The sequence below is a fragment of the Pogoniulus pusillus genome, chromosome 14, assembly GCF_015220805.1.
Source record: "Pogoniulus pusillus isolate bPogPus1 chromosome 14, bPogPus1.pri, whole genome shotgun sequence".
NCBI lineage: Eukaryota > Metazoa > Chordata > Aves > Piciformes > Lybiidae > Pogoniulus > Pogoniulus pusillus.
Window position 1 is genome coordinate 1425566 of NC_087277.1, and position 14707 is coordinate 1440272.

Sequence of the window (14707 nt, forward strand, 5' to 3'; positions counted from 1 at the left end):
TCAGTGTACTGAGAGATGGCTAAATACTGCTGAACACAAACCAACGGTTACAGAGCTCTGCTAAAACAAAATGCTTGAGGCACACTGAGATTTCAGGAACTACTAAGGCAGCATCTTCTGCAAACTGGGCTGGAGCAGCTCTCCTATAAGGACAGGCTATGAGAGTTGGGGCTCTGCAGCCTGGAGAAGAGAAGGCTTTGAGGAGACCTTGGAGTGGCCTTCCAGTATCTGAAAGGGGCCTATAGGAGGGCTGGGGAGGGACTATTGACGAGGTCTGATAATGACAGGACAAGGAGGAATGGGTTTGAACTGGCAGAGGGGAGACTGAAACTGGATGTAGGAAAAGATTCCTTCCAGTGAGGGTGGTGAGACACTGGCACAGGGTGCTCAGGGAGGTTGTGGAGTGCAGAATCACCCAATGTGATCAAAGATCAAAGATCCCATTGGGTGATTCTGTGCTCCACAACCTCCCTGGAGGTGTTCAAGGCCAGCTAGATGATCTCTGCTGTTCCTTCCAACCTAAACCATTCTATGACTCTATGAACTGGAGGTCTTGATGAAGGGGTTTGTAATTCAGATGCTCAAGCAGATGCTGATGCATTGGGTGCCAGACCCAAAAAAGCAAACTGACCTCTTCCACATCTGCTGAAACGATATCATCTTGTTCTTCATCCCTGCCACGAACTGGTTGTGACTGGCTGATTCGCCTTTGCTGAGGATTCCTTATGATGTAAGATGACTGAGATTGAGAAGAACTTCAAAATAAACAAACAAAAAGTGTAAAAAATCTGATTTGGACCTCTGGATATCACTACCAACATAAGTGGCAGTAGAAATCTGTCGGTAAAACGCTTGTCCAGAATAAGAAGCCTCACTTTAGTTCTGTTAATGAAAAGCTAACAGCAGCCAAACCCAAACCCACCACCTTTGACAAGCCCTTGAAAAGAACTTGAGTAGATTTTACCTGCTAGACTGGTCAGATGATGGTCTGGGTGGCAGAGGCTCCACAGAGAACAGCTCTTCGCTTCCTTGCATGGCATCTATGCTAGTGCTGGCAAGTGTGAAGGGTGCTGTAGGACGTGCAATTCCCATCCTGACTGGAATAATCAGAGACTCTGCTACATTGCACAACTCTTCCACAGCATAGGGCAGTAATGCCTGGAATACACGTTTGCATTTTCCAATTGGCTGTGGAATAAAATTGCTAGGGGGGGAAAAAAATACAGAAAAATTAAGGTCAAATGTGTCTTTTTTATTTCCAGGCAATAATGTGTGGTAATACAGGTTTGGGTTTTTTCCCTACCCCAAAAAAATTGAAGACAATTGTCCTTAACAGATAGATGCATCTGTTTGTAGAGTAACAACATGCAGTTAGTTACTCTAGTCAGTAAAAAAACATTTATCATTTAACAACTGGAAACTAAGCTTGGGTATCTAAGTCTACTACTGAAAAACAACCACAGGTGTAGTTTTAATACATTCAGAACTCCTGCTGCCAAAAAGCCTAACATTTTAAACAGGAAAGCTCAGTATGAATATTGAAGTTTAAAAAGCACTGTATTGAAGAGTTACAAGACACAGCAGCAGCTACTGTGCAGTCCTGAGGTTTGCACCTTTCCACACAGTGCTGCCTACAGATTGCAAATTAATTCAGATGCTTCTAATTCTTGTTGATTTGTACCAACTAATGCAATAAAGGAAGAAATATTACAAATTAATAGGAACTCTTAAAGCACACATACACACACACACACTCACTTTTTCTTCTTGGAGGAAGCCATTTCCACACTAAGAATGACAAAGACTCTTGCTACGGAACGCAGGAATCTCATTGTAACAGCAATGGCTTCTTCTCTGCGTCCTGGTGTGTACTTGTTTTGCAATTCCTTTACCAGAGTACCCAGCAAAGTATCTAAGAGCTGCAAAAAACAGGTCATTACAACCCAATAAAGGTGTGTAATTCAGAAGTATGAATCAAGACAGATTAAGGTTCAAAGGGAGACTGCGTTCATAAGCAGTATAAATTCACAAAAGAACAACTAACTTTGAGTAATTTTCAAACAATTCTCCAGGTGTATCCCCTGAGACCCTCTGCAATGCCACATTATTAAGAGCATGGAGGCAAAACAAGGCCAGGAGTGCTCACCAGAATGTCTGCTGTACACTTGACAATAAGGCAGTGTGTAAAACAGTCCAAGCGAATAGTTCCGCTTTGCTGATTAAGGTAAACTTGTTCTTCAGGCAGCAGATGACCTATCCTACTGCTGGCACTAAGACTTGGAAAAAAAACAGAAAGAAAGGAAATAAATCTTATGTAAGTCAGCAGGCCTCAACCAGCAGATCAAGCTTTACACTGACAACTGTGTAAATACACACGGGTCTTTATTTTCCTGGGAGCCAAACATGATCATGGACTTCAGCGCATTCCAGTCCTGCAAAACACGCTCCAAGGCAAGCTGGGCAAAGCGAGGGGGTTCTAAATCATGGTCAGGCATATCAGAATCTAAAAAGGATGGAAAATAAGATACATATATGTAAGTACTGAGAGCACTGAAACCTGGGATTTGCCATTTATTGCAGCAAAGCAGCTCTTACCTTCAGGATTTGCAGTTTTACGATTGCGATCTTCCCTAATCCTCGGTGGTCTGTACTGGCAGTGCTCCACTGTTTGCCTGGCAACTGTCTGCACTAAAAACAGCAAGAGGTGCTCTCCCCTGCAATGGAAGCACAGTAAGATACACCACCTGTTTTAAAATGATAAACATTATTCTGCCCCACTGTGCTAGTTTGAGATTAGCTGGAATATTCTAGTGAGAGAAATAAGAGTCTAGGCTGTGAAAAGGAAACAATGGTGACGTCCACATCACTCACAGGCATAACTAGGTCTTGTAATGACAGGACAAAGAATAATGGGTTTAAACTGGCAGACAGAAGATTCAAACTAGATGTTAGGAAAGGATTCTTTCCAGCGAGGGTGGTGAGACACTGGCACAGGTTGCCCAGAGAGGGCAACACACAAGAACACAAAGCACAGATAACACAGTTGCAGTGGCTCTCTGTTGCAGCTGGTGCCTGCACCTTTTTCACTAATCTGCCTTCTGTGTAACCAATCCTTCTGCTTTCTAACCTCTCTGGCTGATCCTTCAAACTTACCTTGCACATAAGTCAAAGTCTGGGATAATGTTGAGGGGTGCAAAGAAGGTGGAAGGGTGATTGGGAGCTCCTCCTGGGGACTCTGATTCCTGGGAGGGCTGCTGTGTTTCTGTATCACTTTTAACTCATATATTTCTGTATATATTGTAACTATCTGCCTGTATGTTGTGCTAAGCTGTAAATATAAAGCCTCATTTCCTTAACTTCCAGCTGGCTGAGCCTAGTCTGAGTGATTTCATAAGAGTTGGGGAGCAGGTGACTCCCAAACCATCCCACAGAGTCACTGCCAGTAGGGACTTGCCTGCTATTTGGCAAGGTGACAAGGTTTGTGGTGGTCAGCAGGCGGTAAAGGAGGTCAAGGCGAGCAGACTTCTGTCCAGCAATTAAGGTTTTACACTTGCACTTTTCCCAGCAGTCACAGTAGGCTGTTGGAGATGTACGTTTGAGCCTGCAAGAAAAATCAAAGGAGAGCTGCAACATTCTTCAGCAATACACCAAATATTTTCTACAGCAGGTCTTAGTGTATCCAGTGAGATCCCTGCCAGAGGTTTTGTGTGTCAGCACTTGACAGCTGCTGCTGTTTCCTACGGTCATTTTAAAAAATGCCAAGTTCACCACAGAGCTTTCCACAGTGCCTTAGTAAAACTCATCCAAGACCATTTATTCCCTTCCCCAGAATAGCCTCAAGCCAAGTTAGAAATCCTCACAACACGCAGTAAAATGATAAGAGTATCTGTGTACTGACAGCTGTTGGCTTCTTACAGCTAGGATCTTCACGCTGTAACATTTACACCCTGCAACAGTGGCACAAAACATCTGCACCTTCGAAGCTCTGGCCAGGTTGATCAGAGACATCTTGACCCTTCTTTTGACTACTCATTCCCCTTTTATTACAGCTGATCTTAGCAATCAATATGCTGCACTTCCTTCTGCAAGTTTGCAAGAATTATCTGCTCCCAAGACTCTCTGGCTTCAGAAAACTCCTGCAGCCACCCAAAATGAAAACAGGGTATTGTTTAGATCTATTATTTTTAGAACACCAAGCACTCGGAGAGTGTTTGAATTACTCATTTACTTCAAATTCTAGACAGTGAAAAGTACAAGAATGCTCCAGGTTACTCTTACAATTCTAACCTCCACATCTTACAAAGATTACAGGAAAAGAAGATACTTGAAGCATTTCAATCATCTTCTTTAACAGCTGAACACTTCAACCAAGGAGAAATACTATTAACTGCCAGTAAATAAATGATACCACAGAACACTGGCTTAATTACAGGAAAGAGAACACAGTACTTACTTGCAGTCATGTCCTTTGTGACAGACCCTTGCGCATTCTGTGCAACAGCAAAGTGATTCCAAGAGCCCACATGTTCGGCATTCAAATATATCCTTCAGAGAAAGAAATCATAGAATGGTTTAGGTTGGAAGGGACCTCAAAGATCACCAAAGATATTATGCAGTTTTCTTCTTACAGCACTTGCAAGTTCACAGCATTTCAGGTTACAATAAAACTGTTAAAACAGCACAATAAAATAGTTTACAAAGTAGTTGGTTAAACTCAAAGCTGTTTCCATCCAAATTCCTGCCAAAGCTAACTGGAGAGGGGGTAAAAGCCACCCCCATAAACACCCATTAACTGACCAACTCAGCCAGCTTTCCAAGCATAAAGCTATTAGGGAGGGCAATAACCAGGTCTTGTAATGACAGGACAAGGGGTATGGGTTTGAACTGGCAGAGGGGAGATTCAGACTGGATGTTAGGAAAGGGTTCTTTGCACTGAGGGTGGTGAGACACTGGAGCAGGTTGCCCAGGGAGGTTGTGGAGCACAGAATCACCCAACGGGATCTTTGAAGATCACATTGGGTGATTCTGTGCTCCACAACTTCCTTGGAGGTGTTCAAGGCCAGCTTGGATGAGGCCTTGAGCAACCTGTTCTAGTGGGAGGTGTCCCTGCTCTTATGGCAGGGGATTGGAACTGGCTGAGCTTTGAGGTCTCTTCCAACCTAAACCATTCTACAATTCTATGAACTATACCAGACTTGAAAAGTTAGTCATTAAAACAATACAACTTCCATCATTTAAAAATTAGATCAGGATACTAAGACATGGTTGAAACACATTTCTGTGTGCTTAAAACCCTTAAAACCAACCAAAAAGCAGCCTTACTTGGTTAATATGTTCTGCACCAGTCCAGGTAAAACTGCATGTATCATTACAGCACAGAACATACAAAGGAGAGTCATCTGGATTTGTACCAGAAGGACAAACCATTCCCATAAACACATCATCTTCTTTTTCACTGGAAGTTGCTTCAGCTAAAAGAATAATTGAATGCCAGGGTTAAAAACAACACCCAGATATAATGAGCCCCCAACAACAACAATAACAGGACCTGCACTCCAGGGCTGTCAGCCCTTACAAAACGCCACACAGAATGAGTTTGAATAAAGCCTCTGTGTCAGTCTGAGAGTTTTCTGCTTGTCACATTACAGGTATCTCCTACAGAAGCTGCTGCAAATGCCTGACTGAAAAAAATACAACCATCAGTTCCTGCCCAGTTTCTAATTTACTGATATTCTAATCAGTTCAGTGGGCACCACTTGGAAGGAATAAAAATTAATCAGTAATGTCATAAGGAATGCACAGACTTTTACAGACCTTCTCACACCACACTTCTAATCTGCCTAAGAGTCTTGTTAAGATCCACTTCACATATTTCTTTGAAATGGTAAAATACCAACATCAAGTCAGAAAACATGTTTGTGTACAGGTGTGCAGAGGAACAGAATCTAGCTTGGCATACTTTATCAGATCAGTTTTCTCCTGTTCAAAGAAAGAAAGAAGTTCCAGCCAATTCCTCTGTGCTGCTGAAAACCAGTACCTTAAACCACTGATGTTTGTGAAGCAATGGAACATGGCAAACACTACAAAGAATGCAAAAGCAGTAATATACATAGAAATCTCTCATAATAGACACATCAAAGAAAGGAAACTACTCCATAAACAGGAAGACTTTCAAAGCATGGAGCAACATGGAGGGTTTTGGAAAGAGCTATTTCCTACCTTTGCCAGCTGCTGAAGCACTGCCCCCACCAAAAGCACTGCCAATAATGAATGTGCAAACATACCCAACTTGGGAAGGAAGTCACAAGCTAATAAGGATTCAAAGTGCTGTACCTTTAGCAATCTTCTGTGCAGTCTCTAGAATTGTAATTGCAGCAGGATATGCCCGGCCACTAACTGCTGACATAAATGGTGTCATGCCTCTTGCATCCCTAGGGCAAAAAGTGACAGTAACAAACACTCATTGGTTGGTTTGGTTTTTTGTTGTTGTTGTTCCAGAAGAGATAGGAAACAAATGTATGAAAACTTAGCATTGCTAATCTTGTGCCAGCACACAGTGAATAAGCACTTTTGCTTTTGGAAGCAGAGCGGATTTAAAAGGCTGGCAATACACAAAATACAGGCCAGAATTTACCATCCTCCATTTTCATTCATTTGCCTTTAAAATCATCTTTTTGAAAAGGATTCTGTGCAATAAATTTGAGGTCATCTAACATTACGTTCTCTGAAACCCATGCAGAGAGGGGCCGTGAGGATGAGCAGAGGGCTGGAGCTGCTCTATGAGGAGAGACTGAGGGAACTGGAATTGTGCAGTCTGGAGAGGAGAAGGCTCCCAGGTGACCTTCTTGTGGCCTTGCAGTATCTGAAGGGGGCTGCAGGAAAGCTGGGGAGGGACTTTTTAGGCTCTCAGGTAGGAATAGGAGAGGAGGGAATGGAACAAAGCTAGAAATGGGTAGATTCAGACTGGATGTTAGGCAGAAGTTCTTCAACAGGAGGGTGGCAAGAGCCTGGAATGGGTTGCCCAGGGAGGTGGTGCAAGCCTCATCCCTGGAGGTGTTTAAGGCCAGGCTGGATGAGGCTCTGGCCAGCCTGATCTAGTGTGAGGTGTCCCTGCCCATGGCAAGGGGCTGGAGCTGGGTGATCCTCGTGGTCCCTTCCAACCCCGACTGATTACACAGAAATCACACAGAAAAGTTCAGGTTGGAAAAGACCCTCAGGATCACCAAGTTCAACTGACAAAACTCCATGATTACCCAGGAAATAACCATAGAATCAACCAGGTTGGAAGAGATCCTCCAGGATCATTATGAAGATACTTACTTAGCTGAGAGCAGCTCTCGAAGGTAAGGCTGTAAAACAACACTATCACAGAGTAATTTCAGGATGAAATGTGCGTTTGCCTTCCGATCCTTTGATTCCACTACAGATGGCTCGGTAGAAGGACCTGTAGTAAGAACAACAACAACACAAAATTGCAGAGAACCAATTTTTCCTTCAAAATAAAATAAAATAAAAGAAGACTACCTATTAAAAGCAACTAACTGAGTGTCTGATTGGGGTGCTCAATCAGCAGCTTGGCTCTTCAGCACTTGGCCAGTTTCAGCAACATTTCAGTGAGGCTCTATAAATTTTAGCTCCAAATTGCACTCTGAAATACAGAGAGCAATCCCAGTTTCATAGCCATTACCACACGGTTACATACTGGGCATTCACCAGGGAAAATTAATTGTTACATCAAAACACAGTGCGAAGCTTCCTTTACTCTCTGCACGCTTGTGACAGTTTGCTTCAATCCAATCTTCTCCTAAGAGGTCTTTCTGCATGCAGAAAGTCTGCACGAGCAAGGATGGCTTTTGAGATCATTCTCCTTCTAAAGTAGAATCAGAGAAGCAAGATGTCCTCACCTGGTATCGTGGAGGTGCTAGGTCCTTGGCCGGTGCCAGTCGCTGCTGTGGTAAGAGATCCCACAGCGGGGGCCAGGATAAAATCAATGTCACCATCTTTCAGTAAACAGAACAGCAGGATGTATATCAATACATAAAAACAGCCCTAACAACATGCTCTTCCTGCAGTGCCTAACACACTGCAGCTTGCTTCTCTACAAATGGCCACATTCCTAGACCAGTAACGCAGCTCAGCATTACACAAGACCACACAGCACAGCAGTTTGACACTAGCGTTCTAAAACACACCCACTGGATTTAAAACCAGCTGGTAAGCCTTCAGGAAACTCCTAAAGCTACCTCAACCATCTCCTGCTACCTCAGTGACACCAGGTATTTCAGTCTCACGCTGCAATCTAAGTGAGTCACCTTCAAAGCCATCAGTTCCTTTAATCAACTTAATCCACAGTCTAATGCGAGACAAAAGCAGACTTACCCGGATCCATTGCAGGAGGATCTGGAACCCAGCTGGGAGGAGCTATTGGGGGAGAAACTGGGTCCTGGTGATCACTTGATGAAGCACCAGCTTCATGTCTGCCCAATCCAGCAGCTCTCAAGGATCTTCTCATCATTTCCCTTAATCTCAAACTAAATACAAAGCCAAGGTTTAAAACCTCATTCCCATTTAGAATGTTGTAAAACAGAATTTCACACCAAAAGCAAATTATCATCTCCAATTTTTTTTCAGCATAATGAAGAATGAGTAAGGAGGTATTTTTTGTTCCTGTAGTTCATTTTCCCATGGGCAATAAAACATAATGACCTTGGAAGAATCATAAAATCATTAAGGTTGGAGAAGACCTCTAAGATCATCAAGTCCAACAGCTGACACCACCAGGCCCACTAAATCATGCCCCAAAGAAGAGTCAGGCAGCAATACATCAGGACAGATCTGAGCCCAGCACACATCCCTGGTCACCACAGCACTGCCTCTTGCTGCAGGGAGCAGCAGCTGATGGGCATTATTGCTACTACTTGTCACTCCTTTTTCCTCAAACTTATTGCCAGAGCTGTTAAGTCTGTGCATGAATTTGGTCCAGCTGCTGGTGGTTTTTAAAATCAAAGCACAAGAGGCCAGTGAAATAATACAAATGAGGCTTGGTTTGTTTATTTCCTCCCCCTGAAAGGAGTTGTTGAAAAATTATTTAACATGAAAGTGCTGCTTCACTAAGGACAGTCAGTAAACAATTGCAAGAAATTCTCTATTATCTTACTAGAGAGCAAGGGGCAGAATAAGGTGGAAGCCAAAGAACCCAGTGCCATGCAACCAGACAGGTACACACAAAGGTGGTTTTGTTATTTGTTGCTTCTTTGTCTGGTTTTTGGCTTTTTTTTGTAAAAGCACTTCCTCTTAAGAGTAGTATCTCTTACAGAATATGAGAGGCAAGCTTCAACTCTTAACCCCTATCAAAAAAGAGTAAAAATCACAGTAATGAGGACTGCAGCTGGGGAAAGACAAAGACATCATTTCACAGCAATGACAAATGACTGAGGAGCTAAGTAAAAAAACTGCACTATGGCCTCAGCCACAGTGCTCTGAACTGACTAGAACTCAGCACAGATAGCATCCAAGTCCACTGACATGAGCACCACTCAGCTACCATCATACGAAGTGGAAGAACATAAGTTTCATCAGAAATCAGGATTCTGTCAGAGTCAAATCCTATCCTCTAGAGCCACCTCAATACAAAAGGCTTCCACCATAACAATGAATGCTTAGGATAAAAAGAATCAAAGTTCTTCCTCTGTGGTGTTACATTCATCTCAGTCTTACTCATCTGTGTAAGTGATCAAGAAAAGACTGGACTGTACTCAAGAAACGCCTGGATGGGGCAGTTAGTGCCATGGTCTAGTTGATTGGACAGGGCTGAATGCCAGGTTGGGCTGGATGAACTTGGAGGTCTCTTCCAACCTGGCTGATTATGTGATTCTGTGACCACCTCCCTCAAAATTCTCCTAAGAGAAGGAGCCAGGGCACTGTTACAGTGCTTCAGTGATACTTACTTCTCCTTGCTAAAGAACACTAGAGCTTACCCTCGAATTCCCTTTCCCCACAAGGAGAAGCATTTCCACTTTACAATGCTCCCATCTCCGAAAGCAAAATCAGTTTAGAAATATGCCACCATTAGTTCTCACACCAGAAAAGGCTTCCAAAAACACCCCTTAGAGTGCTAGTTTGGTACTTGGAAGTAGTGAAGCCTGACTTTTAAACTAGCAATAGAGTCCATTCTTGAACAAGACACAATGAAAGAATTACTGAGAGCCTGGCAACCACTAGGGCAATGAGCAGAGAGAAAACAAGAAGCCGGCAGCGGTCAGGTTACCTTCTGCTGCTTGAGGACCCTGCCCGATTTCCTGGGCCATTGCTGGAGACCACAGAGATTGCATTTGCAATGGCTTCCACGGCTGAGAGTCTTTCAGCAAAGGTGTTCCTTTCAGAGCGCTCCGCCTCTGGAAAGGGAAGGGAAGTGTTAGTGCCACGAGTCACTTGACAATGTTATAAGGAAGCAGTACATAAGTATGAAATGTTGCTAACAGATAATGTTAAGATTTGGGGTAGAATAGCTTCATAGACTATTGTTTTTATTTTGGACAAGCTTAACCTTGATTCTGACTGGGTTTGGTTTCTAAAAGGCTGTTGTGGAAATTCAAGACACCCAAAATCCAGAAAAAGCTTTCAGCTTCTGGTAGTATCAAGAAGCACTGACCTATCACAGAGGTGATTCCAGCCACTTGCTGAGTTTGAGGCTCCAAAAGCAATTCTGAGCAAAAAAGCCCCAGAAGATCCCATGGAAAACCTCCCACTTCACAAGGAGCAGCTAAGCAGCACTGCAAAGTCATGGGCTCATAAGATACAAAGTCTACTTAGGAACATGCTTAGGAAAATTAACTGTGATACAAGCACAATCAGAAAGGATGAGCATTTCTTGTAACATCTAAAACTCTGAGCACCATAAGACCTAAAGGTCGCAGTGGTAACAAGGCCTGAACTGTGCCATGTGCTGTACAGGACATAAAAGGTTGCCTAGATGTACAGTTACAGTGCAACTTGTTGCAGCCATTGAATCAAAGACCTCATGTAGATTTTAACTGCAAGATAAACAGACAAAGCAGTAAAGTCAGGTATGCAAAGGCTGCACAGAGTAAGAGTCACTGCTTCTTTAGATGCTACTGACAAAGACTGCACAGGTCCTACACAGCAAATTATGAATCACTGTGGCCATGGATCCAGAAAGAACTGAACAAGGCACTTTCAGCACAACACAAGCTAGGAGAGGAGCCATGCTCCTTATGACAGTGAAAGACAAGTTTTGGTACAAACTAGAAGGCAAAAGTCTATTTCTGAAACAAAGCCTCTGAGGCCACTCTTCCTGCAATTCATTTCTACAGGGCTGTAGGAGCAAAACCAGGCACAGGGCCCAAGAACACAAAAACCACCTTATGCTTGCTCTCAGTATTTATTTCCCTTCTGGCACTTAAGGAGGAATCTACATGCAGAAGAGCAAGGAATCTCAGGCAGCTATTAGCTGGGAAGCAGCTGCATGCTCTGCAATTCATAGAATCATAGAACGGTTTGGGCTGGAAGGGACCTCAAGGATCAGCCAGTTCCAACCCCCTGCCACAGGCAGAGACACTTCCCACTGGAATAGGTCACTCAAGGCCTCATCCAACCTGGCCTTGAACACTTTCAGGGAGGTTGTGAGTCACAGAATGTTAAGGAACCTCATATCTGGAGTCTGGTATTGAAACCTTTGCTCCTAAACTGAACTTTTTGCAGCTTAACAGATGGATGTATTATTTACAGACAGTAACATCAGTCACCACTGCCCTCCAACTGATGCAAAGAAAATAAGCTGGTCCCAATATCCATCACTAACAGCTACAGTGGAAGGTAGATGTGATAAACACATGAATTCCCTTGTGGGGGGCAAGAGAGAGGCAGAGGTGTGTCAAAAGCCTGTCAGGTTCACAATTTTCATTTTTCAGAGAGTGAAATTACATCCAAATGAAGTTACTGAGAAAATGCCAAGGTTGCAAAGACAAGCACTCAAATTAGGAAATGCCAGATTAAGTTTGCCCATGCATCCTTATTTCAGCTTCCCTGTGTGCTTGTAGTGAAACAATCTTCAGTTACACAGCTGGGTTGGCTTGTTTGGTTTAGCTTGGTGTTTGGTTGGGTTTTTTTGTCTTGGCCCCCACCCCAAGACCCCTGCCTCAGTCAGTGCACAGGATGGACAAGACACTAAAGATGAACGGCTGCACAATGAGCGAGCTGCGTACGCCTTGTCTGCTGCAACAGGAGAGAGAGCAGAGCACTGTCTCACATTTAATGCCACTGAACATCATTTGGGAGAACTGGAACCTATTTCTGCTACGTCTAACAGCACACAGAAGTTTGTCCAACAAGTTCCTGCAGGTAATCATGGTATGTTCTACTCATTCCTAGACAGCTAAATTGCCTGACTCACAGAAATAGTTAACATTCATAGAACAACTAAAACTACTATGGATCCAGCTCTAGAATGAAGTGGTTTGAAGCAACACCTACACAAAAATTGGATCAGGCCCTAGGCTTCTCACACAACACCCTCAGAATCAGTTAATAGCTTTGCAGACAGAAGAACTTCAAGCTATAAAGCCTGCAAGAGACGAGAAAGCTGCAGCACGACCCCCATTTTATAACTAGGGATACGAGGAACAATTAAGCTCTATAAATGACTAAAATTCCATGACAGCACCATACAAAAATCCCACAAGGAAGTTGATTCAGTATTCAGTGCAGTTTGTATGGTGTGCAGTAAGTAAGGAATGGGGCCACACACTGAATGATGAGGATAAAAAGAAATATTGAATAGCTACCCATTCGGTGAGCACCGTCCATCTTGTGCACTGAATGAGGTAGGCCTGTGGAAAAAATAGTATCAGGGTGTAATTAAAGACCATTTCACAATGCACACCCACGTATAGCACATGGGGAAACTTCATTCTGGCATTCCCCACTGTTTTGAGTGCTTGACTTAGCAACCTTGTTCTGACAAACGTGCATTTTACACAGACATCTTTAAATGGGGTCAATAAGTGGCATTAACAGAAGGTCATTCTTCCACATTTCCTAACCCATCTCAACTGTGAGCAGCATTTCTTATTGGAGACATTAGCATAGATTAAATCACTTGGAAAAAAACCATTAACACTCTTGCTCTTAAAAGTTTACCATAAGTTTATCAATGTAAGTTACCAATAAAAGTTACCAAAACTTTACCAGCAATATCATGGGGAGAGTAGTGATATAATGGTGGAAAACCACTAATTTTTTTACTCTAAAATTAACATGCAGATGTGAAAAGTTTGTCTTTTGCAGTCAATAAAGCCACTCTGGTATTCTTAACTACTGAATTCTTACAAACCCTTGTAAGAGCAATAAAAATGTTGTTTAAAAGCCCTTTGGAAGGCTAGGACATGTTCCAGGTGCTAAAGTTAAATATATGAAGGATGAGCTTTTCTTGACACTACAAACAAAGTTTGCTCTCAAAGTATTTTCAAGACATGCTGAGCTCACCCTCTTCCTCTTTTGTTTCTTTGTTGCTGGTTGGAAAGCAGACAGACACACAAGCATGCAGGATGTTGCGGTTGCCATCACATCTGTGGCCAAGGAAGGTCTGCAGCACTTGTGGATTCTGATCCAAGACAACTGCTTGTTCAAGGTTCATCAGGTACTGTCTGCAAGCCTCATAGTCACACCGCAGGATGTGCTGCATTAAGGTTTGTTTCTGCACCCAAAAGAAGAAAACGTTTTTGACAACCTCAAGCACAAAAGGCAGATGTACAACTTCACCAAGCACTTCTAAGTTTCCCCTTTCTGAAATTAATAGAAAGGTCTCAGTGCAGAACATTGAGTGGAAGTCAGTGCAGAGACTGCTGAGAACATGCAATTATAGCACTGTTACATGAATTCAGGCACAGGCGAGCTGAAGGATAGGAGAGCCTCAAGCAGCAGAAGCTATCTGGCTGACAAGTATCTGCCTTTGGCTCCACAGCTGGCTTCTTAAAATAGGTTCCTTGACGGCTGCTTGGAACACAGGGCAAGTGACCAAACCAAACTAGCTCTTAGGTATTTGTTTGAAACAAGCGGTATAGATGCTGAGAAGCAGACAAATAGAAGCTGCTGAAGCTCTGGGAGGCTCACTCCCTATACAAACTTTTCCACAGTGATGGAATATTCCACTGTGGCATTGATCTCAGTCTAACAAGTACACAACACCTTCTAGTGGGCAGCACAGCACACGGCTGATCTAACTAAACTGCACCAGATCACCAATGGGTTTACACAGGTCTGACAAACAAATCCATAGCAGAGCTATTCTTACAGCACCACAAATGAGCACAGACCTCTACTACAGGCAATTCGAGTGGGAAAAAAATTAAATCTAGACTAGACTTCCATCATTTCCTATTGTGTGGTTAGAAGAGAGGGTTAAGAAAAAACATCATGTTCACAGCAAAGGAGTGGTTGGATCCCTCGGTAAAAACAGGCACTCCTAACACAAAACTGTATCCTGGTAGCATGCAGAAAGAAGTAACAGGTTTAAAAACAACACCTAAAAATATATCAGCAGTTAAAGGCCTGAATACAGAAGCCATGCACCCTTAAAACAGATCTTTCACTGAATTATGCAAGTTTTGTTTGTGATTTCATGTTCCCAAGAGAATCTTCTTGTGGCTCTTAGGTTTTTTTGCAATAGCGAAACCAAATGGAGCACTAA

At 43.0% G+C, this 14707-nt stretch overlaps 1 protein-coding gene across 8 annotated transcripts in view; it reads right to left on the reverse strand.

Moving 5' to 3' along the window:
- Positions 1 to 14707, reverse strand: part of UBR5 (ubiquitin protein ligase E3 component n-recognin 5) — an 88170-nt gene that overhangs the window by 24297 nt on the left and 49166 nt on the right. For 4 of the 8 annotated variants that reach the window (XM_064154056.1, XM_064154051.1, XM_064154050.1 and 1 more), the window contains 16 exons: positions 13504 to 13714; positions 12804 to 12848; positions 10268 to 10394; positions 8380 to 8531; positions 7905 to 8000; positions 7321 to 7444; positions 6334 to 6431; positions 5323 to 5471; positions 4454 to 4545; positions 3455 to 3601; positions 2596 to 2714; positions 2377 to 2503; positions 2147 to 2276; positions 1759 to 1919; positions 965 to 1204; positions 632 to 755 (listed from right to left, as the gene is read on the reverse strand). In XM_064154056.1, the coding sequence (XP_064010126.1) occupies positions 632 to 755; positions 965 to 1204; positions 1759 to 1919; positions 2147 to 2276; positions 2377 to 2503; positions 2596 to 2714; positions 3455 to 3601; positions 4454 to 4545; positions 5323 to 5471; positions 6334 to 6431; positions 7321 to 7444; positions 7905 to 8000; positions 8380 to 8531; positions 10268 to 10394; positions 12804 to 12848; positions 13504 to 13714 (2142 nt within the window). The remainder of the gene's footprint in view (positions 1 to 631; positions 756 to 964; positions 1205 to 1758; positions 1920 to 2146; positions 2277 to 2376; positions 2504 to 2595; positions 2715 to 3454; positions 3602 to 4453; positions 4546 to 5322; positions 5472 to 6333; positions 6432 to 7320; positions 7445 to 7904; positions 8001 to 8379; positions 8532 to 10267; positions 10395 to 12803; positions 12849 to 13503; positions 13715 to 14707) is intronic. The other 4 variants (XM_064154055.1, XM_064154052.1, XM_064154054.1 and 1 more) reach the window with 3 other exon arrangements.